Source organism: Giraffa tippelskirchi, chromosome 7 (assembly GCF_054371585.1).
Source record: "Giraffa tippelskirchi isolate mGirTip1 chromosome 7, T2T-mGirTip1v1.2.pri, whole genome shotgun sequence".
In the NCBI taxonomy this organism is placed as follows: Eukaryota; Metazoa; Chordata; class Mammalia; order Artiodactyla; family Giraffidae; genus Giraffa; species Giraffa tippelskirchi.
This window is the reverse complement of record NC_137281.1, coordinates 15657743-15682479: the sequence shown is the minus strand read 5'-3', so window position 1 is coordinate 15682479 and position 24737 is coordinate 15657743. Positions and strand designations below refer to the sequence as shown.

Here is a 24737-nt window from a genome sequence, read left to right as displayed (position 1 = left end):
AAAGAAGTAAAATGCTTGACCTTGAGAATTCCATTATTCAAAATAGCTGGCAGAGTCAAGTCAAGATTGAGAAACAAGAACTTCAAAATGAATATTTTAGCCAAGTGAAAATCATCTATGAAAATATATCTATTCACAGAAAAGATACATCTCTCACCCTACATCACAGAATTCCTAGTAGAGAAACATTTATGAATGTAAAGAATGTGGGAGGACCTTTAATTATGGCTCAGATCAAATCAAATGTGAGAAAAATTCATACTGGTGAGAAGCCTTATGCATCTAAGGTATGTGGGAAAACCTTTAGAATTTGTGAACAACCAGCTTGACATTTGAAAATTCATAATGGAGTGAAACCGTATATATGTCTAGAATCTGGAAAGGCTTTTAGTTTTGGCAGAGACCTTGGAGTACACAAAAATATTCATTCAGGGGGGAAACCGTATGAATGTAAAGAATATGGGAAGGCATTTTAAATACATCAACAACTCACTCAACATGTAAAAATTCATAGTGGAGTGAAATCCTATATATGTAAAAAATGTGGGAAAGCTTTTAGTTAGGCAAAGACCTTAAAGTACAAAAGAATATTCATTCTGGGAAGAAGTTCTATGAATGTCAGATCTGTGGGAAGACCTTTAGCTCTTCCAGATACTTTAGAGTATACCAGAAAATTCATATTGATGAAAAACCCTATGAATGCAAGGAATGTGAAAATCTTTTAGATTATGTGTGCAACTTGGTCAACATCAAAAAATTCATACAGATGAGAAATCTTATGAATGTAAGGAATATGGGGAAAAAAACCTTAGGACTTCATTCATACGTTAAAGCTCAACAGAGCATTCATACTAATGGGAAACCCTGTGAATGTTAAGAATGGAGGAAGGCCTTTAGGCAGAGGGCACATCTTACTAAGCATCAAAGAATTCATATTGGTGAGAAACCCTATGAATATAAGGAATGTGTAAAGACCTACAGATGGAGTTCAACACAATCAATATCAAAAACTGCACACTAAAGAGAAACTGTGAATTTAAGATACATAGAAGGGCCTTTGAAATTCATTCAATTCTTACAGATCATTAGATAATTCATAATGGTGAGAAACCAAAAATGTGAATGTATGGGGTGATGTGGGATGGCTTTCGATAGAATGAACATTAGTGAATGTACATTAGTAGAAACCCTGTGAATTTAAGGAATGTGGGGATGCTCTTCACACTTTATTGAGCATCAGAGACTTAATAATGTCAAGACTCTAAAAATGTAAGAAATGCAGGAAGGCCCAATATTCATGTCTCTATGAACATCTGAGAATTCATAACCTTGTAGTGTTAATATAAAAGTGCTTTTTCTTTCACTCAGCTCTTAATGCAATATTAATACTAGGGAGAATGTTTAGGAAATTTTTTTGCCATTCTTACAACTTATTAGGTGTAAAAGATTTCTTGCCAGGTATCTTAATCTAATGAACATATAAAATACTTCCAAAACTGAGGCAGTAGATAGGCCCCAAGCTGAGCAACTGGAGTCTGTTCCCTGTGCACAGATATTCCAAGATAGAAATAATGGCAGAAGTGAAGAGGAGGTGAGGCCTGCCCATATAAAACATAAAGAGAACATATTATTTCTCATTCTTGAGGTCAAGGAGACCTTCCCAACTACACATGTGCAGAAAGGCTCCTCAGAGTCCAAAAAGGCAGGAGGTGCCACCAGTAGTAGGTGATGTCAATCATCCCAGAGGCCTCTGCACTGGAATCCATCTGAGCTAAGAGATGTGCGTGCACACAGGGGAGGACCCCCACTTATATTAAACACAGACTCAGAGCCAGCAAGATGACTGACCAGAGGGAACCCAGAAGAAATGCCCCATTTAAGCAACCATGAAAGCACCACACTCTCTCTCTGGGCTCACCTGTGTGTGTCTATTCACATGTACTTTTCTTTCCTCCTAATAATTCACTACTTTCCATCTCCTTGTTGAAATTAATTTCCACAAAGCAGACAAGCCAGGGCCTTGTCACTGGCCCTTGTAGTCTAGTGACTAGGACTCAGCACTCTCACTGCCACTTCCTGACTTCAACCTCTGGCTAGGGAAGTGAGAACCTGCTTCAAGTTGCTGCGGGCCAAGGCCACCTGAGATCAAACCCACTCAACTCCTGTTGGATGTCCGCAAATTTGTATAATTTCTTAATCTACCAGTTGTGGAACTGAAAGAAAGCCTTTAGTCACATCCCATACCTAGTCTATCACATCATCAAGATATGCAGCAATATACTTATTAGCTCTGTGCCTCAGTTGTAAAACAGTGATAATACCAATCTAATTGAGTTTTTATGAGGACTAATAACCTGTAAACCTTTGTTAAGATTATTTAACAAATAAATATTAGCTACTGTTGATCAGATGATAAGCAAGAGCATTACCATTAGTGAATTCTTAGAGAAAGACACTATGTTGGTAATGATCTTAGAAAAGCCTCCAATCACCTCCATCCTCCTATTCAACTTTAGATGACTGACTTTGAATAAAGTCCTGTAAAATACAGAGAACATGTGAGACAACTTCATTCTTGATGAGCTGCATCAAGAAACTAATGCTGGAATAAACACTCTGGAACTAGTGGCTGTAAATATATATTAAGAATATAGCTAATTGCTGAAGTAGAAAAGGGTATGAAGCAGTTTGCTATTAATAAACACCTAATAAGAGATACCCTATAATCTACACTCTCCACTCACAACCCAGAATTTATTAGAAATGATCAAAAGAATAACTAAGAGAAAACTGTCCATTAGTAAACCTTCCAAGTTGCCATTATAAAAATTTTCAAACATACAGGCAAGTTTAAAAAGTACAAGTAACATTTATTTACCATCCTACCCTCCACCTAGTTTAAAAGCTAACAGTTTGTCATATCTGGCTTATCTTCCTATAAGTAATTTTCAGCATAACCCTACTATAACCACATCTTCTAAAATATATCATGTGACACATGTTCAGATTTTCCCAGTTGTCCCAAGATTGACTTTAATAGTTATTTACTTTCTTTTTCTAAAAAATTATTTTATTATTCTTCTTGTTATTTTATTTTTTTGGTCGTACTGTGTGGCATATGGAATCTAAGTGGATCAAACCCACGCTCCCTGCATTGGAAGCACAGAGTCATAACCACTAGACTACCAGGGAAGTCTCTACTTTTTTTCGCCTTTAGTGATATGTTTCTTTCAGTCTAGTTTAGTTCTTCACTTTTATTTTTCTTCATGAGTTTTATTCTTAGAGTCCATGTCACCGTGCAGGATGGTCCATATTTTGGATTGTTGTGCTTGTTTCTGAATGTTGTCATTTAATTTACTGTGCCACCTATATTGGAAATTAACACACTATTGACCAGAGACATATTAATACGTCTTTTGTTACCCAAACATTATGGACCAGAGTGTTTCAATATTCTTTACATAACAAATCACTGGCCACAGGCGTTGGTTTCTGCAAAACTTCCTGGTCAGTAATGTGTTAAGTGTAGAGAAAGATTAAGTTTGAATCAAACAATTTTGCAGAATATTTCCTAAATGATGTATTTAGTATTGTCATATATCAAGGTACAGATTGAAATCATGAGGCTAAATTTGAACATATGGTTAAGGTGGTGACTGTCAACTCTCTCTATTTTAGAGGGCCTTCTTTTTATTCTTACAATTAGAAAGTATCTTATGGAGTGATTCTAACCTCCTCTTGGAAATTTATGTTTTATTTGTTTGATTCACAGAGAAAACCAGAACGAAAATAGGACACCACTCAGATGAGTGATGAGTTGCTACATATGAAAACCTTTAAGAGGTGACCAAAGTCATCTTGCTGTTGTTGTTTAGTTCCTGTCATGTCTGAGTCTTTGTGACCCCATGCACTATAGCCCACCAGGCTCCTCTGTCCATGGTATTTCTTACGCAAGAATACTGGAGTAGACTAAGCGACTGAACTGAACTGAACTGATGGGTTCAGCAACAAAATGGAGAAAAGAGAGATTTAGTGAACAAAGATTTAGTGAACTTGAACTTGGATCAATAAACAATTATCTATTAGAGAAAGATTTAGAATACAACAAAACTTATTAGAGCCTCTAGGATCTGAGAGACAATACCAAAAGGTTTAACATTTGTGTCCCTGGGATTGTGAAAGGAAAAAAGAAAGTGCCAGGAAGAAAAAAATATTTATAAGGAATTAATGGTTGAAAACCTATCAAGTATAGCAAAAGACCTTAAACTTACAGATTCAAGAAATGTAGCATATTACAAAAAGGATAAACTATAAGAAACCATTGCTGAGACACATAACCAAACTGCTGAAAATCAAAGAAAAAAAATATCAAAAGCTTCCAGAGAATACAGATGCATTTTACATATAGGAGAACAATGCCTTGAATAACAGAATTCTCATTTAAAGTATGAAGGCCCAAGGGTAGTGGAACAACATTTTTTAAATGCTTTAAGGAAAGAAATGTCAACCCCAATCTTTATCCAGTGAAAATGATCAAGAATGAAGAATAAAAGATATTAGATAAAGAAAGACAAAGAGAATTTGCTACCAGCAGGCTTGCTCCAAAAGAAATGCTAAACAAAACTCTTTAGATGAAAGGAAAATGATACCAAAAGAAAACTTGAAACTTCAAAAATAAGAGCTATAGAAATGGCAAACTGCTGAGTAAATAATAAAATTAGTTTTTTTCTTTTTTATAATTTAAATATTTACTGTGCTAAAAAGCAAAGAATATAACACTGTCTCATGAGACTTGCAATGTATGTAGATATAATAAATACAATAATCATAATATAAAGAGGGGAGGATAAAAAGACATATGGTGGTAAGATTTCTAAATATAACATGCAGCACTAAAATGTAACTCAAAGTATACTGTGAATTACATATACTCTGTATATCATAATACCCTCCAAAGTGAATCATCCCATGTTGAGAAAAGTTTGAGAGCTCTCTGGCAGTATCAACCATAACTGAAAACCCTTTATACACACCCTGGGATTAAATAATTTCAGTCTTTGTATAAAATCAACAGAAATACAAGCACACATACACACACACACCCACAGGCAGACACATACAGAATATTTACAGCCACATTTTTATTACAACACAAAATTATAAAAAAATGCAAATACCCGTCAAGAGGATCGATAAATAGCACTATATTCTTAAAATGGAATAGTGTACAGAATGTAAATGAATACACTACTGCCACATGCAATAATGTATGAATCTTTAAAACATTGAGTGAAACAACACAAAAGAATTTATAACATATAATAAAATACATATATAGTTTGACGTAAGAAAACTATTTCATGTTAAAAACCAGGGAAATGGTCAACTTTGGGAGTAGTAACAACTACATTTTATTCTGAAGAGTGCAATAAGAAGTTTATTTCATATTTTCTTCCTCTTATGGAGGCTGATGCTTATAACCATTTTGTATCTTGCCTCTGCATGTACTATATAAGCATTAAAAAAAATAAACTGTCAGGAGAACTCAAAAACTTAAAAAATTAGCTTCGTTTCTGATAAAAAGTTCAATATCAATGATCACATCCATTTCATATGCTAGTAAACATAGATAAATATTTATGTGGTACATTAAATTAATAATTATTATTACATTTGTGATTAAAATTACTCATATATATGTTTAAGCATGCTTTTAAAAGAACAAAGTTTTACAATAACTTAGAAAGGCTTCACAAAGAAGTCACATCATTTATTACTGCATTTCCATGTTTTCTCCCTTGTGAGTTCTCTGATGGACAATAAGATTTCTCTTATAACTGAAGGACTTACCACATTCATTACAAATATAAGGTTTCTCCCCTGTGTGAGTTCTCTGATGTACAATGAGATTTGTCTTCTGGCGGAAGCACTTCCCACATTCATTACACTTGTATGGTTTCTCTCCTGTATGAGTTCTTTGATGATGAATGAGATATGATTTCCTGCTAAAGGCTTTCCCACACTGAGGGCATTCATAGGATTTCTGCCCTGTATGTATTTTCTGATGTACAGTGAGGGTTGCTTTCTGGCGAAAAGACTTCCCACATTCATTACAAATATAAGGTTTCTCTCCTGTATGGATTCTCTGATGTAAATTGAGATTTGTCTTCTGACTGAAGGATTTTCCACATTCATTACATTCATATGGTTTCTCTCCTGTGTGAGTTCTGTGATGATCAATGAGGTATGACTTCATTCTAAAAGCCTTCCCACAGTGAGGACATTCATAGGATTTTTCCCCTGTATGTGTTCTCTGATGTGCCACGAGGGTTGTCTTCTGGCGGAAGGATTTTCCACATTCATTACAAATATAAGGTTTCTCTTCATTATGAGTCTTCTCATGAAGAGCAAGGGTTGTCTTCTGGGAGAAGGATTTCCCACATTCGTTACAAATATAGGGTTTTTCCCCTGTATGAGTTCTTTGATGTACAGTAAGGTTTGCCTTCTGATGAAAGGACTTTCCACATTCTTTACAAATGTAGGGTTTTTCTCCTGTATGAATTCTCTGATGTAGGGAGAGTGTTGTCTTCTGGCGGAAAGACTTCCCACAGTCACTACACTCATATGGTTTCTCTCCTGTGTGAGTTCTCTGATGACGAATGAGGTGTGATTTCAATCTAAAGGCATTCCTACATTGTGGACATTCATATGATTTCTCCCCTGTATGTGTTCGCTGATGATCAGTGAGGGCTGTCTTTAGGCGGAAAGACTTACCACATTCATTACAAACAAAGGGTTTCTCTCCTGTGTGAGTTCTCTGATGATCAATGAGATAGGATTTCCTCCTAAATGAATTTCCACACTGATGACATTGATAGGGTTTTTCTTCTGTGTGAATTCCCTGATGCAGAACCAATACTGATTTCCTGCAAAAGGACTTCCCACATTCAGTGCATGTATGCTTTTTTTCAATATTGGTTGTTCTTCTTTTATTATAATCAGATGGGTTTCCCCTTCTATAAGTTATACTATGTGTAATTGGGCCTCCTCTTTTAAGAAAGGTTTTCTCACAGTCATTATATTCAAATGACTGTGCTGGAGTTTCCATCTTATGATACTGTGTGATCATTTCATTATGTCTGATGGTCCTCCCACGTTGATTATGAGATTTGACTCCAGAGTGAGCTGTCTCGGGTTTAGTATTGAGGAGTGATTTCCCATACCCATTACACTCACTAAGTCTCCTTCTTGTAGGACTTAGATTACTGATGATTAATTCTGAAACATTTTTAAAAATCTTTTCATGAGTGTCATATTCAGGAGGTAGCTTTTTTGAATTAATAGGGTTTTTACTTAAAGTAAATGTCTTTTCACATGCACTACTGTTCTCGTTAACCAGCTTTTTGTGGTTGATTAATATAACTGATCTAGAATACTTATCTTGCTGTGCCTTGAATTTCAATAAAAAGTCTTCGGCTTTCCAGTTTTTTTCTAGAAAAGAATATAATTAACAACAACTTGTGAATCTTCACATAGTTTCTATGAAAAGGAATTGTATATGTATATGGGGCCAAAAAAGACCAAAGACAAACTATTCCTTGCCTGGGAAAAGACATGGAACCTAAATTAAAAACTCTGCTTCAGTGTGGAAAAAGATGAAAAATAAGTAATGAATGCTAGTAACATTTACATTTTGTACCAGAACTTCATACAGAAAGTGAAACAAAGACAAGAAGCAGTAAAGAGAAGAGACAAAAGAATAGTGGAAGAGGAATTCATGCTTGGACAGGTGGATTCAGAGGCAATGAAGTGAACCTATGGCATTAAGATTTAAGTAGGATGAACAAGACAAATTAGCAGAAAAGCTAGTTCAGGGAAAATTTTAGAGTAGGTGTTTGGAGTACACAGATTAGAGCTTTTAAATGTTCATCCCTAGATTGTGAGGTAAAATACTTCCAGTTGTCCCACCACCCAGCTTCCACACAGCCATCAATAAATCTTTCCAAGCATTAATTATTTTCCTAGCATTTAGAAAAAAAATCCTATAGGTGACACTCTAATCCTCCATATAACTGGGAATCATTTTTTCTTGTGAGGGAAATAAGAAAACACTCCCAGCAAGAACTTTGTTTTTATTAAAAACAAATGGGTTTTTGGCCACATTGTATAGCATGCAGGATCTTAGTTCCCTGACCAGAGATTGAACTCATACCTTCTACAGTGGAAGCCCAGAGTCTTAACCACTGAACCACCAGGGAAGTCCCCCAACAGGAACTTTGAAACAAACTAGTGTTTTGTTCACTGGTGTATTCAGATTGCTGTTATTATTTTCTTTCAAAATTTTTCAATAACAAAACACTCACGACAATTAATTGTAACTACTTTTTTTAACTGCTAACTTAATTTTTGAGGTTTAAAGAAAGAATCAAGTCTTTCTCCAATACAGTAACATTCTTAACTCCAGTTTTCCATATGTGGACCAGGAAGATTGCTCCCTCTGGTTCTAGATCACTCATTAACCTTAACCTTTATTTCTCTTATAAATTTATAACTATATTTGAGATCATCCATATCTAGTGAAACAGTGTTAAATCTAGGCTCAAAAGTCTTGTTTCTTCCTGAGTCCATTGCCCCCAGTACTAACATACAAGGAATTTCTCCTGTAAACAAAACTTTACATCACCTAAACTCACATTTTATATTCACTTTTTATATTCAAACAAGTTTTCAGGGTTGTCCACATATCTGAAAAATCTCACCCATAACAAGTAAAGCCTCATATTTATTGCTGTATATATACCTCACTTATTCCTAATCACATGCTTTACTTATATTCTTTTACTCAGCTTTTTTCCTAGTCTTATTTCTAATCATATTTAGAGAATCTTCAAGAAAATGCTACCACTCCATGATATCAAAACCCTTCACATATGCCCCACCATCAATTTAAAGACTGTTTCCTTATAACTTGAAAACAATTATAGTTTATAAAAATAATTCTAACAAATCTTTTTACAAGCTTACACCGTGTCATAAATATTTCATTAAAAATGCAAACTTTGACAATAATCCTTTCTCATAATTCTTTATTGAAATTCTTTATTGGTTATTTGTACTCAGTTCTGAGTTTACATTAACACTGCAGATCATAGATAGGTAGTGTTTGTTAGAATCCACCACTTCAATCGGATGTACAGATCCATGACCTCAGCAAATACTTCTGAAAGGACTTATCATTGCATGCTTTGTGAATGGAGGACAAAGAGATCTCCCCTATACAGTTCCATAAACAGAAAAAAAGCAACTGACTACTTAACATGTATACTACAGCAAAGAAAGTACAAAGGATATTATCTTTGAAAGAATGAATCCTTAAGCATAAATCATGTACAGTCAAGTATCAAATTATACAATATTCAAGAGTTGTATGTGTTACAGTTATAAGCAACATGGGAATGAAGAAAAAGGAGAGGTGGATATGCTGGGGAGTAGTCAAGGAAGAGCAAGGATAAGAAATCATGACTTCAAAGATACACATTATATGGAAGGGTGAACACAGTGAAAAGTACAGACATGATAAACCTTACATGTATAGAGGACATTTAGGAGACTAGATCAAGTGGAAATTAGCAAGAGTTTCCACAAAAGAGAAAAAGTTGACAAGACCAGATGATTGATGGCTTACTATGGTAGTCCTTGTATAAAGGAGAATTTCAATTTCATATAATTAACAAAAAGAAGTAGGGAACAAGTATCTTGTCAGGAAAGTAACAATATAAGTTGGAAAAATTAGGGCAAAAATTATAGCAAAGCTAAATTGTAATTACCGTTTCAAGACATGAAATACAGTAGCTGTCAATTTGTATATTTATGTAGAAGTGAGAAAACTACAGTGAAAAATGAAAATATAGGAGGATGTAAATATATTTCAGACTTACAAACTGTGAAGAGGTTCACAAAAGATTATGACAGAGACAATCAAGCTGGTATCATAGCAGGAACAAAATAATCTGGAAATAGTTAATGGGAAAGAATTTAAGAGCTAGGAAAGTTGGAATAGGTAAGACATCAGAGTGCAGAACTTATGAAGGACTAGAGTGAAGGTGGGAGAAATGTGCCAAGTATGTCAGTGCTAGAGATATCTATATAAAACAAAGAGTTTAAGTTCTCAGAATGGATGATACTACTATAATTAAAAGGTAGATCTCTTGATGACAAATTAGAGAAAAAAGACTGAGAGTCTAGAGAAACAATATACATTAAAAAAAAAAAAAGATTTGTGTGACTATTATGTATAAGGCACTGTTCCAGGCAATGTGGCCAGAATGTAAAGAGAACAGCCCAAGCTGGAAATAATCACTTAGAGAATCAGGGTAAGAACAAATCAATGTTTTACCCAAAGCAAGGGATGGTTTCAGGTAAGATGATCATCCATATACAATGAACCATGAAAGCTTACTGGAAGAAAATAGTAACTATGGAATTATCTGTCTGGGCCAAGGCAAGGAAATTTTGAAATTAATAGCTAGACTTGTGGTGAGAATGGGAACTCAGAGTTAGCACAGCAAACAAATCTGAAATGATACAAAAGATAGGGAGATAAAGAAAACAAAAAGCACCTGAGAAATATTAACCAAGAATTTTTTCTTTCTTAAAGATAGATAAGAATGCTTAAAAGAAACCTATACAATGGCTAGAAGATAAGGGACTGAGAAAGCTAGAAAAGGAGAGAAATCGATGAAAAGATCTAAAAGAAGGAAGGCTTATAGTACATTTTGATTAAGAGTGGCAATTAGGCAATTAAGAGTGGCAAGCAAATTAGGAAAGTCTATTATATAGGGTGAGTGATATTTGAAAGTGTGATTTAAGTTTTTTGCAGGCACAATGGTCATTTCAAAGGTTAGGATCCTTTAAAAGGATTTCAAAGGTGTTGCCCACCACACGATCACTTTAAATTTATTTTTCACTAGATTTCATCTGCCTGAGAGTCAGAAACTCACCTAAGCAGGTATGACCTTTAAATGATGTCCATGGTTCTTCTCCTCGTTCCAATTTGAGGATCACATCAGGCTTGGTCATGTGACACCCTGATTAAGGGAAGATTTGGATTAAGTTGCTTAGATGTTAATACATTTGAAAAATCAGTAAGTTGAATTTAAGTTCTGTAAAGTAAGATACTCCTTTGTGTGAGAGTAAACTTAACACCTTGTACTAGGCAAGTGAAGACACAATTATCCTTTGTGTCAACCAAAAAGAATTCATCACCTCTTATCCCTGAAATCCAAGATCACATGTATTTTAGGCACTCTGAAAGGAAATGATGCTACTGAAACTTTCAAAGAATTTTTCTTACCCACAGAAACGAGATGGCAATAGTTTTCCAACATTACATCCATGTAGAGTGTCTTCTGAGCAGGATCCAGGTGCTGCCACTCCTCCTGACTGAAGTCCACAGTCACATCTTTGAATGACACTGATCCCTGTAATGGTTTGGAACTGTGATCAGAAAATTGACCAGAAATAGTTTTTTATTTTATAACTTATTTTATCTTTTGGCTGTACTATACTGCATGTGGGATCTCAGCTCCCCACCCAGGGATTGAACCAGTGCTCCCTGCAGTGGAAGCACAGAGTCTTAACCACTGGACCACCAGAGAAGTCCCTGGGGACTAGTTTTGATCCTGCTCCTTTCTGGCATTCATATGAAACTTGTAAAGAAAGCCTACCATGTTTCTTGTTTTGTGATTTAGATTGTAAAGGAAGCAACAACAACAAAAAATCAAAGTAGAAGTACTTGCCACCAAATTTACTTAATAACTCATTCTAAAAATGTATTGTGAAGTCACTTTGTAATCCCAAATTGCATTAGTTTACTGGGGTGTCAAGATATATAAAACACAGTCTCTGCTCACAAGAAGTTACAGCTGCAAAGCATGCAACACATACTTTTAAGAAAGTATGTGTCAACCCAAATCTACAAGACTGGTGTTAAGGCTACTACAACAGAAGTATGTTAAAGTGTATTAGAAGGGCAGAACAACTTTTCATCTTCACCAATGAGGTAAATTTTTTTCTCCTTTAAGATTAATGTGTTATGCAGGAAGAATATGGTTTTAAAACGCATGGGTGTGAATGGAGAGAGTAGCACAATAACACATATACTACCATATGTAAAATAGATAGCCAATGAGAATTTGTTGTATGACTCAGGGAACTCCAACTGGGGCTCTGTGACAACCTAGAGGGGTGGAATGGGTGTGAGGTGGGAGGGAGGTTCAAGAGGGAAAGGACATATGTATCCCTATGGCTGATTCATGTTGATGTATAGTATAAACCAACACACTATTGTAAAGCAATTATCCTTTGATTAAAAATAAATTTTAAAAAATGCATGAATGTGACATATCCAGCAATAATAGAGTGAACTGGTCAAGAAAACAATTCCTCAGATGATAATTTTAAAATCTGTACACAATACATAATAAATAAGTAATAGAAGGCACTGGAAAGACATCAAAGTAAGCAAAAATTGGAGGAGAGTTTATTCTTAAATGACAACAATGAGGAAGAATTCTTAAGTTTGTGGCTATTTTGCATGAAGGTACCCACCCCAAAGTCCACAGCTCCACAGGCAGAAAACCAGTTTACTTCCTCAAAGGTGACAGAAGACAGAATTGAGAACTGGTAGATGAGCTGAAGATTTAGCAATATTTATCTAGAAGTGAGAAAACTACAGGAAGAATAAGACTCCAAATCTGAGTATAAACTTTGCCATAACTCTAGTTTGATAGTTAAACTAAGCAATTGTTAAGAAAGATCAAAGGAGCCTTAGAAAAAAGCAAAAAGACACAAGAGAAGAGTTTTAAAAACCAGAAGTGTACTGAGTGAGATTCGGAGATTTCTGCATTTTTGATTAACAGCATTACACAACCTGCTTATAAGTTAAGCAGAAGAAAACTAGAGCCTTATTGGACTGAGGTGTCAGAAAGTTGGGACTAACAAAGCAGCAGGAAGTATAAAAGGGTGAAACACTAGAAGAAAGAGAACCGCAGAAAGTAAGCCCTCAAATCTAAACATTAATATATACCAATTCTTTGAGAGCTAAAAGTATGTGAACATCACCCCTCACGGGACCAGAGTGAAAAAAAGCAGCAGGAGGAAGCTGAAGAGACCTAACTATCAGCTGCTTCACACTTGGGGTGGAGGTAAGAGGACAAGGGAGGGCAGGGTTTGAAGCTTGATTCCAAGCAAGTTAATTGTCTGCTAGAAGAAAAACAAAAATCCTCAAAAAACAAGACATACAGAATTTGGATTCAAGACATCCTGGTTCCTAGCAAAACTACCAGATCTGTAAATAAAACAGAAAAATAAGAGGGGGAATATAACCCATATTCAGAAAAAGATAGTTCATGGAAACTAATTCCTAGTGGGCCTAGATGTTGGATTCTGCCAAAAAAAAAAAAAAAAGGCTTCAAAATAGCTGTTCTAAATGTGTCCAAACAAGTAATGAAAAATCTGGCATGGAATCTTGAAACACAAACTGATAAAAAAAACATGAACTGAAAATTCTAGACCTACCAAGTATAATAAATGAAATGAAAATTTCACTATACAGGCTCAATAGCATAGGAAAAGGAACAAACATTAACCTTGTGAACGCAGACATACCTTGGAGACATCACAGTTTCAGTTCTAGACCACTGCAATAATTACTGCAATAAAGCCAGTCACAAGAATTCTTTGATTATGCACTGCATATAAGTTACATGTACATTATATTGTAGTCTATTAAGTGTGCAATGGCATTATGTCTAAAAAACAATGTATATGCCTGCCTGAATTAAAAAATACTTAGATAAAATGTGTTGATCATCACTATAGCTTTCTGTGAGTTGTAATCTTTTTGCAATAGTAATATCAAAGATCACTGACTACAGATGATAACAAACACAATAATAATGATAAAGTGAGATATTTGAGGAATAGCCATTTTGACAGAAACATGAGCAAAGCTAAGTACTGTTGGAAAAATGGCACCTACAGACTTGCTCAACTCAGGATTGCTAAAAACCTTCAATTTGTAAAAATGAAATATCTGCAAAGTGAAATTTAAAAAAGCATAATAAAATAAAGTATGACTATATTGATCAACAGAAATCAAGCAATCTGAATACAAAGGAAATGAAAAATAAAAAAATGAATAACAGATTCACAGAGATTTTGGGTCAATTTCAAAGTAACGCAAGACAGATATAATTGGAGTCCCAAAGAAAGAGAAAAAAAAAAAGGTCTGAAAAAATTTTAAGGAAATAATGGCGTAACATATTCAAAATAAGCAAAAACTTGACTTACACATTAAAAAAGCTTAATGAACCCCAAAAGAATAAAAACAAAAGAAAACTACACTCAGAAAATCCTAATCAAACCGCTAAAAGCCTAAGAGAACATCAACTAAGAATTCTGTCCTCAGCAACATCACCTATTAAAAATAAAGGTGACATAAAGCTATATGAGCAGATAAACTCTGAAAGAATTCATCACTAGCAAAACTGTACCACCAAAAATGGTAAAAAAAAAAAGGTCTTCAGGCGGAAGCTAAAAATGACACCAGATGATAACTAAGGTCTTCAGGAAAGAATGAAGAGTTGGAGAAAAGTTTTATATAAAAGACTACAAGTATTCATTTCCTTCCTTTTTTTTTTTTTTTAAGTTTTTAGCAGCAATTGGTGAACATTTTTCTGCTGTTTTAGCATGAAACAACCACAGAGAATTTATGAATGAATGAGCAATGTTGTGTTTCAATAAAACTTCATGTTTGGACACTGAGATTTAAATTTCAAAAACTTAAATAGGTCAGAAATATTTTGATTTTTTATTTTTTCAAACATTTAAACTATAAGAACTATTCTTAACTCACAATCTGTACAAAAACAGGTGGCAGACTGGATTTAGCCTAATGGCTGTAGACCCTTGGTTTAAAGCAAGCATTCTTGAATATCCTCATCTATCTGAGCCTAAGTGGCCCACACAGTATGAGCATCTTTAGTCCAATTTTGGATAAAATTATGTGTTTGGATAGAGGTTTGTAAGGCAACGCCAGTGACAGCAGCAGTGGTGCAAATAGCTATTAATCCCAAAATGCCAAGAATCAGCCATCCAATGAATCGTTTAGATCATCACAGCAGTTTAGTAAGTAACCGGGACATTAAACATAAAATAAATCAAGCAGAGATTCAAGCTGCCACCAATCAGAGAGTTTGAAGTTTAAAGTTTGATTTCAGCCTACTTAACTGTCCAACAAAACAAATCAACTTCTATGGAAATTAACTGATATAGGAAATTCTCTTCTGCTGTGAACAATTAAAAAATCGTAAAAAATAGATTAAACATATGTTTTTAAGCACTGGCTGACTGACAGCATAGCACGGTGAGCTCAGAAAGAAGGGAACAAAGTAAGCTTTGACTGCCCAGCTTACAGCCTATAGGCAATCTCCAGGTCACAGCACAGGGAGGGAACTCACAGAGCCCAGTAGTCTTTCTGAGTTGAAGAAACAGAGATGGGAGTTTGAAGAGTCCAAGATGGCTAGAACTGCTAAGCAAAATACTGAAGAGGAGGGAGCAGCAGAGAGAGAGACAGACAGAGACAGAGGCCACTCCAGACATATGATACCCCTGAATCTACAGCTGAATATCAATCTCAAAACACATGGGCTCACCATCAACACAACGAAAGGGCAACCTACAGAATGGGAAAGAGTTTCTGCAAATGACCAATAAAGGGTCCAAATTACAGGCTTCCCAGGTGGCACAGTGGTAAAGAATCCACCTGCCAATGCAGGAGACACAGAAGATGCAACTTCAGTCCCTGGGTCAGGAAGATCCCCTAGAGAAGGAAGTGGCAACCTGCTCTAGTATTCTGGCCTGGAAAATTCCAAGGACAGAGAAGCCTGGCAGGCTATAGTCTATGGGGTCACAAAGAGTCAGACATGACTGAGCACACATACATCCAAACTATTAATATATAAGCAGCTCATATGAACTCAATATTAAAATAAAACCCCCAATAACCCAACTAAATAATGGGCAGAAGACTGAACAGACATTTTTCCAAAGAAAACATAGAGATGGCCAACAGGCATATGAAGATACTCAACATCACTAACATCAGAGAAATGCAAATTAAAACCATAATGAGATACCATCTCACACCTGTCAGAATGGCTATCACCAGAAAGACCACAGACTAACAAACACTGGCAAGGATGTGGAGAAAAGGGAACCCTTATACTCTGCTGGTGTGAATGTAAACTGGTGCAGCCACTGAAGAACAGTTGGAAGTTCTCAAAAAACTAAAACTAGAACTGTCACATGACCCAGCAACTTCACTCCTGGGTAAAATGTAAAAACACTAATTCAGAAAGACACATACACCACCCCAATGTTCAGAGCATTATTTATAATAGCCAAGATGTGAAAGCCACTTAGGTGCCCATCAACAGATGAATGGATAAAGAAGACATAGTGAACAGCCACACACACACACACACACAGGAAAATTACTCAGCTAGGTGCCCATCAACAGATGAATGAATAAAGAAGACACAGTGAATAGCCGCTCCCCCAACACACAGGAATATTAATTACTCAGGCATTAAAAAAAAGAATGAAATTTTGCCATCTGCAACAACATGGATAGACTTGGAGAGTATTATATTTAGTGAAGCAAGTCAGAGAAATACAAATACTGTACGTCATCATGAATGTGTGCAATCTAAAAAATAATACAAATGTATATAACAAAACAGAAACAAGACTTACAGACAGAGATAACTAGCAGATACCAGTGGGGAAAGGGAAGGAGGGAGGAGTAAGATAGGGGTAGGAGATTAAGAGGTGTAAACTACTAGGCATAAAATAAATAAGCTACCAGGATATTCTGCATAGCACATGGAATACAGCCAATACTTGTAATGACAAAAATGGAGTTTAACCTTTAAAAACTGTCAATCACTATGTTGTACACCTGAAATGTATGTAATACTGTAAATCAACTGAAAAAAATAAAGAAAAGGTGGGAGATACTCCAGGTTAAAAAGCATTTAGGATATTCCCAAAAAATTAAAATTAAAAATAAATACTAACCATAAGAATGCCAGAACAGCTATAATAGTATCAAACAGAATAGATTTTAGAACAAAGAATATTATCAGGGATTAAGAAAGGCACTTTATTTTAACTTATTTATTTTCTGGCTGCATTGTGTGGCATGTGAGACCTTAGTTTCCCCACCAGGGACTGAACCCATGCCCCCTACAGAGGAAGCACGGAGTCTTAGCCACCAGGTCACCAGGGAAGTCCCAAGCAAGGCACTTTATGACAGAGGAGATCAATTCATAAAAAGACAGAACAATTCTAAATATAAATTCATCTAAAAACAGAACTTCAAAATATATTAAGTAAAAATTGATAGAACCGAAAGTTAAAATAGACACAATTATAGCCACATGAATCCCACATGTAGCTCAGTTGGTAAAGAATCTCCCTGCAATGCAGGAGACCTGGGTTCAATTCCTGGGTCAGGAAGATCCCCTGAAGAAGGAAATGACAACCCACTGCAGTATTCTTGCCTGGAGAATGCCATGGGCAGAGGAGCCTGGCAGGATATAGTCCATGGGGTCACAAGAGTTGGACATGACTTAGCAACTAAACCACCACCACTGTCCTTTCAGGAGCACGTGATGTCTGGTTGTCCTGCTTCAGTGATGCCAAGAGTGATCAGCCGTGTCATCCTATTCCATCCATTTAAAAAAGCTCAGTCAGCCTTTCCATTAACAGTTTTGGGTTTCCCTGGTGGCTCAGATGGTAAAGAATCTACCTGCAATGCGGGAGACCCGGATTCGATCTTTGGGTTGGGAAGATCCCCTGGAGAAGGGAATGGCTAACCACTCCAGTATTCTGGCCTGGAAAATTCCATGGACAGAGGATCCTGAAGGGCTACAGTCCATGGGGTCACAAAGAGTTGGACATGACTAAGCAACTTTCACTTTCACAGCCACACTTGTAACTTAAGATTTTGACTTCCTTTTCCGTCATTGGTATAACAGACTGAAAATCAATAAGGATATAGAAGACCTTACCATCATAATCAAGCAATTTGACTTGATTATTTACAGAATACACCATCCAACAACACTAGAATATACATCCTCTACAAGTACATACAGAACATTCATCAGATGGTACTATAATTTGAAGTACAAAAGAAGTCTATAAATTTAAAAATGAAATCATATACAACATGTTTCCTGATTGTAACAAAATTAAACTGGAAATCAATAAGAGAAAGCTATTTGGAAAATCCCCAAATATTATTAAACACACTTCCTCTAAACAAATGGGTCAAAAAGGAAAACATGAGATAAATTAGAAAATATTTTCAAATGAATCAAAATGAAAATACAACATGTCTAAATTTGTTAGAAGAAATCTATAGCATTAAATGTCCTACAGGAAAAAAAAAGTCCAATATCAATGATATAACCTTCCATGTACAAAACAAGAGGTAATTAAATCCAAAGTAATGGAAAGGAAATACAAAGTGCAAGAACAGAAATGAAGAAACAGGAAATAGAAAAACAGGAAATCAATGAAACCAAAGGTTGCTACTTTGAAAAAAATCAGCAAAATTGATAAATCTCTAGTCAACTGACCAAGGAAAAAACAAAAAGTCACAAATAATCAACAACAGAATGAAAGAGCAGCACCATTACAGATTACACAAACATCAAAAGGATAAAAACAGTAGATTTTTGAACAACTTTGTGCTGATAAATTTTATAACTTGGATGAAATGGACAAATTGCTTAAAAGGCATAAAGTATGAAAGCTCAATGAAGAGAAAAAAATTGATAGCATGAAAGTGAAAGTGTTAGTCGTTCGGTCGTGTCCAACTCTTTGCAACACCATGGACTATAGTATGCCAGGCTCCTCTGTCCCTGGAATTCTCCAGCTAAGAATATTGAAGTGAGTTGCCATTCCCTTCTCTAGTGGATCTTCCCAACTCAGGGACTGAACTTGGGTCTCCTGCATTGCTGGCAGCTTCTTTACTGTCTGAGCCACAAAGGAAGCCTGAATAGCATTAATAGCCACAATTCTATTAAGGAAATTGAACTGCTAGTAAAAAATCTTCCCACAAAGAAATCTTGAGGCTCAGATGGCTTCACTGGTGAATTCTAACAAACAGTTAACGAAGAAATAATAACAATTCTATACAAATTCTTTCAGAAAATAAAAGGAGAGAATACTTCTCAACTCAGTCTAAGTTAGCATTACCTTCATACCAAAACTAGACAACAACATTACAACAAAAACTATAGACCAAATTATTTATGAACCACAGACAAAACAATCCTTAACAGTGTGTTAGCAATATGTGAAAAATTAATATATGAATCTATCATGACCAAGTGGGGTTTATCCTAGAGATAAGCTAGACTTCAAAATCTAATCAATATAACTCATCATGTTAATTTAAAAAGGGGGAAAACCATATAATACAGAAAAAAACAACAGAAGCATAAAAACTTTTGATAAAATTCAACATTCGTGATAAAAATGATCACTAAACTAGAATTTCTTCAACCTCATAAATCTGATAAAGAGCATTTATGTAAAACTAATCACCAATCTTACACTTAGTCAAAGACTACATGCCTTTCCCCTTAGTCAGGAATAAGGCAAAAATATCTGTTCTCATTACTTATATCAACACTGCACTGAAAGTTCTAGACAATGTAGTAAAGCCAGACAGAAATAAAAGGAATATAGATTAGAGAGCAAGTTGGACAACAGTAATATTACACATCTGACATGATTATGTGTGTAGAAAATCCTAAAAAATCTACCAAAAAATTACTAGAATAAGTTTAGAGAGAAGGTAGGTTAATAAACACAAATCAAACTGCATTTTCATATGCTAACCAACTGCATTTTAGCAATAAACAATGGGAATTTGAAATAAAAATGAATAGTATTTACAACAACATAAAAAACACCTCAGTATTAATACAACAAACATTTGCAAGACTGGTACACTGAAAACAATAAAACATTATGGTTACCCACTCCAGTACTCTGGTCTGGAGAATTCCATGGATTACAGTCTATGGGGTCACAAAGAGTCAGACATGACTGAGAGACTTTCCCTTCCCTTCTGTTTGGAATGTGAAAAAGCTCTGGAAATAGATACTGGTGATGGTTTAATACCTTTGCTCCTTTTCCAATCCTCCAAGTGTTCGCCCCAATGCTCACTTATGGTTGTTTGTGTTTCTTATACTTTTCTGTTTAACTGTGTGTGTGTGGTGAAATATACATGACATAAAATTTTATCATTTTAACCATTTTTTAGTATATAATTCATTGCCATTAAGTACATTCACAATGTTATGTAACCATCACCAGTATCTACTGGAGTGGGTTGCCATTCCCTTCTCCAGGGGATCTTCCCAACCCAGGGATTGAACCCAGGTCTCCCACATTGCAGGCAGATTCTTTACCAGCTGAGCCACCACAGAAGCCCAAACAGAAACTCTGTGCCAATAACATTGAACAGTTAACTCTTATCTTACAGTTTGCCTAGTATTAAACCCAAAGCACATTAGAAAAATGTTTAAGACAATCCATTATGGGAGAGGAAGATATTAAAATACACATTAACAGTTTAAAATCAAGCATCTCTTGAAGGATCAGAGGGGAGAAATATAGGATTCTTGGTTTTTGTATAATCTGCCAAGCATAGCTCTCGTCTTAAAACCTCAAGACAGGACTTCTTGACACTTAACCGATAGCAATCTGTCAATTCTATCTTCATCTTGACTGTTCTTTTCTTTGCAAGACAGGGGCATGCTGTATTATGTGCTGTGCTTAGTTGCTCAGTCACGTCTTACTCTTTGAGACCCTGTGGACTGTAGAATGCCAGGCTCCTCTGTCCATGGGGATCCTCCAGGCAAGAATACTGGAGTGGGTTGCCATGCCCTCTTCCATGCAGTACTATATTCTCATTTAATTTGAGGAAATGCATTTTTGTCCTAGTACTGTTTCTGGGAGAAGACTGAGAAAAGATGTTGAATGATTGATTACACCCACTTAATATGTGAACACTGGTTAAAATCAGAAGGAGCACTTGTGGAAGGTAAAAGCTTATCTGACCAATAGAACAAGTGGGTACTGCCTTCCTGAAGGAGAAGGCAAACAGGAGGATTTTAGTACAAGAAAAGCAAATGCTTAAATAGTCTTTAAACAAATAAACAAAACTATTTCAGAAAAGAGAGAAGAACCATCATCTCACCTGAGCCATGGTTTTGAGATTTACAAGAGATGATCAGTCTTCCTTTGGGCTCTCCTTTAGAAAAGGGGTGGTTTCTAAGAAGGCAAAACCAACATGAAAAGAAGCCACATGACACCACATATGTCAGCTTTCATGACTTACGACTCAATTAAAATTGACTCTATTTCCTTTGCTTTGATGCTTGTCCACTCTATCCACACACATACAGGGGGATAATGAGCTAGACAAATATTATTTCATCCCCAAAGCTTGAGATACAGGATTTTGGGGCATAAAGTTAGATTCTTGGCAAGCTGCTCTCCTCTCTACCACCACTTTTCTCTCCTAAGCTGCCTACTAATTACTTCCAAGCTCTTCTCCATTAAGGCTCAACCTACATCATGACCAACAACACATGAAAATACCTGTCACCTCACACCCTGAGTACCACTGTTACAAAGTTCTGGATGCTTGCCAAAATATACATTGTGATTCTAGTTCTTATTTTTCTCATTACGAGAGAGGATAAGCTTCTAAAGTTTTAAAAAAACCTCATTTTTTTTTTTTTTAAAAAAAGAGACAAGCCAGGCTGAGTCAGGCCACCAACTCCCGAGTCTACAGCCACCACCAGCCCCTGAAGACATTACCGCAGTCCGTCCTTAGTTTCCTGTCTGTCAAAGGTCTCAAAATTTTTTCACTTTTCTAACAACTATTTTCTGGATTGATATTAGATCTTTTTTAAAGGAAGGAAATTAATCCTGTAAATACCTAAAATAATTTTTATAGCTTTTCTTTATCATATACTTTATTTCCTTTACATATTTGGGTATATCTGGACTTCATATTTAGTTCCACTGAGCTTTTCATTTAACTGCCAGGACTACTCTGCAGTTATTACAGTTTTAAAACATATTTTAGTATCAGGTAGGCCCACTCCCCACCTCCATTATTTTTTTTTAACCACTTCTGTCTTGTTCATTATCTCCTAACAACTTTGGAAAGTTTAAAAATTTTACTGAAATTTTACAGAAACTTCATGAAATGTCAGTTTTGACACTTAGCATGTGTCTTCTGGTTCTTAAATCTTTAATTTTTGAGTCTGTCAGGAACATCAAATTTTTTTTTACAAACCATACAACCTTTGTATCTTGTCTTTTGACAGCCACCTCCCATAGTTTCCTGATACACACACACAGAGTCTATTGATTTGTTAATGTCTTTTCCAGCAAACCTCTGAGTTTTCTGTTGTCATTATTTTTAACAGGATGGTAACTAAGAAATTTTCCTACCTCAGTCTCAGCAGATGTCCCAAAGATGGTGAGCAAACAAGCTTTTAATAGTCCCTCATGCTAAAATAAAGTCTTAAAAAGCGGCTGACTGTAAAGTTTTGCTACCATTAATTTAACTCCAAGGAGGAAGAAGCTCCTTCAAGAGGCTAGAAGAGGCTAAGAAAAGGGAATACCTCTTTAAGAGACCAAATTATTTTTAGAACAGTTTTCTAGGGAGAAGAAAAATAGATGCTTCTTCCTCCCTTATAACAAACAAGAGGCTCCTTAGACCCTAATACTACTATAAATCAACACAGTGAGAGAATTTGGCAGAGAAATGTACATGCTTCCAGGATACGGGGGAGTGGAGTGGTGGTGACTAAGGGGGCTCATTCTCATCTGAGCTCCAGATGGGGAATCCATGGATGATGGAGCATGCCTAGGTTGGCTTAGATCCTGCCCAAGAGGACTGACAGGAGAGAACAAGACCTACAAGTAGGTGGGTCACTACATGCCAAGAGAGGTATCTGGAGAAGAGCTTGTGCCCATAAAAAGGGAACTGTATCTGGAAGTTCCCAACAGTGGGGTCTCTCAGAAGGTAAGGTATTTGTTGTTGTTCAATCACTGAGTTGTGTCTGACTCTTTGTAACCCCATGAACTGCAGCATACCAGGCTTCCTTGTCCTTCACTATCTCCCAGAGTTCACTCAAACTCATGTCCATTGAGTTGGCCATGCCAAAGTAAGATATGACTTACACTATATTATAATGGTACCAGTCATGTCAGCCTGTTTTTGTCCTTGACTTATGATTTCTCTTTTTCAGCTCCCAATCCATTCCAGCTGAAGACTATCAACCTAGAAGGAATAAAGAGGGAACAAACAGAGGGATTACAGAAGAAACAGATCACATTTTCTTTCACACAGCAGACTTCCAGCAGGAGGGAGCGTTTTTGCTTTTAAAACAAGTTTGAAGTACTGATTTCTACAGTGAACATTCTATTCAGCTAAATCAGGCTGATCTAGTGTTTAAATGTTCAGCATCTTCGCAATGACTGAAGAAATTATTGAACCTTTATTGTCCAGGAATTCACACAAATACAAACTTTGAGAGCAGCAGTTATGGGAGAAAGTTTTTTGTGTGCTCCCAACAGTGTTCTACTTATGTCAACATACTGGTCATTAGTCAATATGGGGTTTCCCAATACAAAATTGTACCATCTGAAAATTATTTTACCTCCTCCTCTCCAATTTAAAAATATGTACTTTTTTTTACTTGTCTATTTGCCAGAGTCAAATTTTACAGGCATATAAAATGGCCAATATTCTGACAATCTAAATAATACATAGTACTTACTAGTCTTGAATCTACTTTCTCAAGTGTTCCATCTCAGTCACACAATGAACCAGCCGCATTCACAGTCACTGTGAGTTGTGCACTTACTAGTGTGCACAAATACTTTAAAACGCGACATATTCACTGTTGTATCACCCACTACACAATCCCAATCCCACAGCCACACATCATGCATAAACTCATACAGCCCATTACAAAATTTTACTCACAAACAAACCCCTTACTGTTGCCACTCCAAAGTTGCACAGCCTCAAACACAGACTCGCACCTAATTTAAAAATTAGACCACACAGAGACCCTCTGACTTTCATAAACAATAGGTTCCATAACGTCGCACAGAGTAACACATGTCCACACACAGACAAGAACAGGCACAAAAAGCTACACAATCAGAACGCCTGTATGTACCAGGCCGAGCTCACAGCCGCCTCGGGCTCCCTGTTCTACCTCGGCGTTCCCAGCACTTGCTCCGTTTCTTCCCCTGCCTAGGTTCCCGCTTCCCTCCTCGCTTTCTATAGGGCCCGGATTCTCGCTCTCCTTCCCGGCCTTCTCTCAGTCCCGGTTCCCTATTCTTTCCTCAGGGCTCCCAGCCCAGGTTTCCACCTCCCTCGTAGGCAATCCCCACCGGGTCCCAACATCACACACCCGCCCAGCGCCCGCTGGACCTAGTAGCCTCACCTTCGAAAGCCGGGCCAGCCGTCTGCGCCTGCGCACTCCCGCGCGAGCTCTGCCTCCCAAGGGTCTCAGCGGCCTGTCTTCACGGCCGCGGCCTCGGCGCGCGCGCCTTCT

At 36.4% G+C, this 24737-nt stretch overlaps 1 protein-coding gene across 4 annotated transcripts; it reads right to left on the bottom strand.

The window, feature by feature from the left end:
• Positions 1-5126: 5126 nt before the first annotated feature.
• On the bottom strand, positions 5127-24677 carry ZNF567 (zinc finger protein 567). 4 transcript variants are annotated; one of them, XM_081516786.1, is made up of 6 exons: positions 24594-24677; positions 23350-23449; positions 21347-21420; positions 11354-11480; positions 11001-11087; positions 5127-7491 (listed from the first exon to the last, which is right to left on the bottom strand). In XM_081516786.1, the coding sequence occupies exons 3-6, from the start codon at positions 21353-21355 to the stop codon at positions 5774-5776; spliced, it is 1941 nt and encodes a 646-aa protein (XP_081372912.1). In that variant the 5' UTR covers positions 21356-21420; positions 23350-23449; positions 24594-24677; the 3' UTR covers positions 5127-5773. The 4 variants fall into 4 exon arrangements, with proteins under 4 accessions (XP_081372912.1, XP_081372911.1, XP_081372914.1 ...); XM_081516785.1 differs by having other exon boundaries at positions 24627-24677; XM_081516788.1 differs by lacking the exon at positions 21347-21420.
• Positions 24678-24737: the final 60 nt, after the last annotated feature.

What these genes read in the sequence shown, in the direction of transcription:
- ZNF567 (XM_081516786.1), bottom strand. An exon ending in TTGCCATCTCGTTTCTGTGG is followed by an intron (nt 11,088 to 11,353) that starts GTAAGAAAAATT and finishes TCCCTTAATCAG; the next exon opens with GGTGTCACATGACCAAGCCT. An exon ending in TAAAGGTCATACCTGCTTAG is followed by an intron (nt 7,492 to 11,000) that starts GTGAGTTTCTGA and finishes ATTCTTTTCTAG; the next exon opens with AAAAAAACTGGAAAGCCGAA.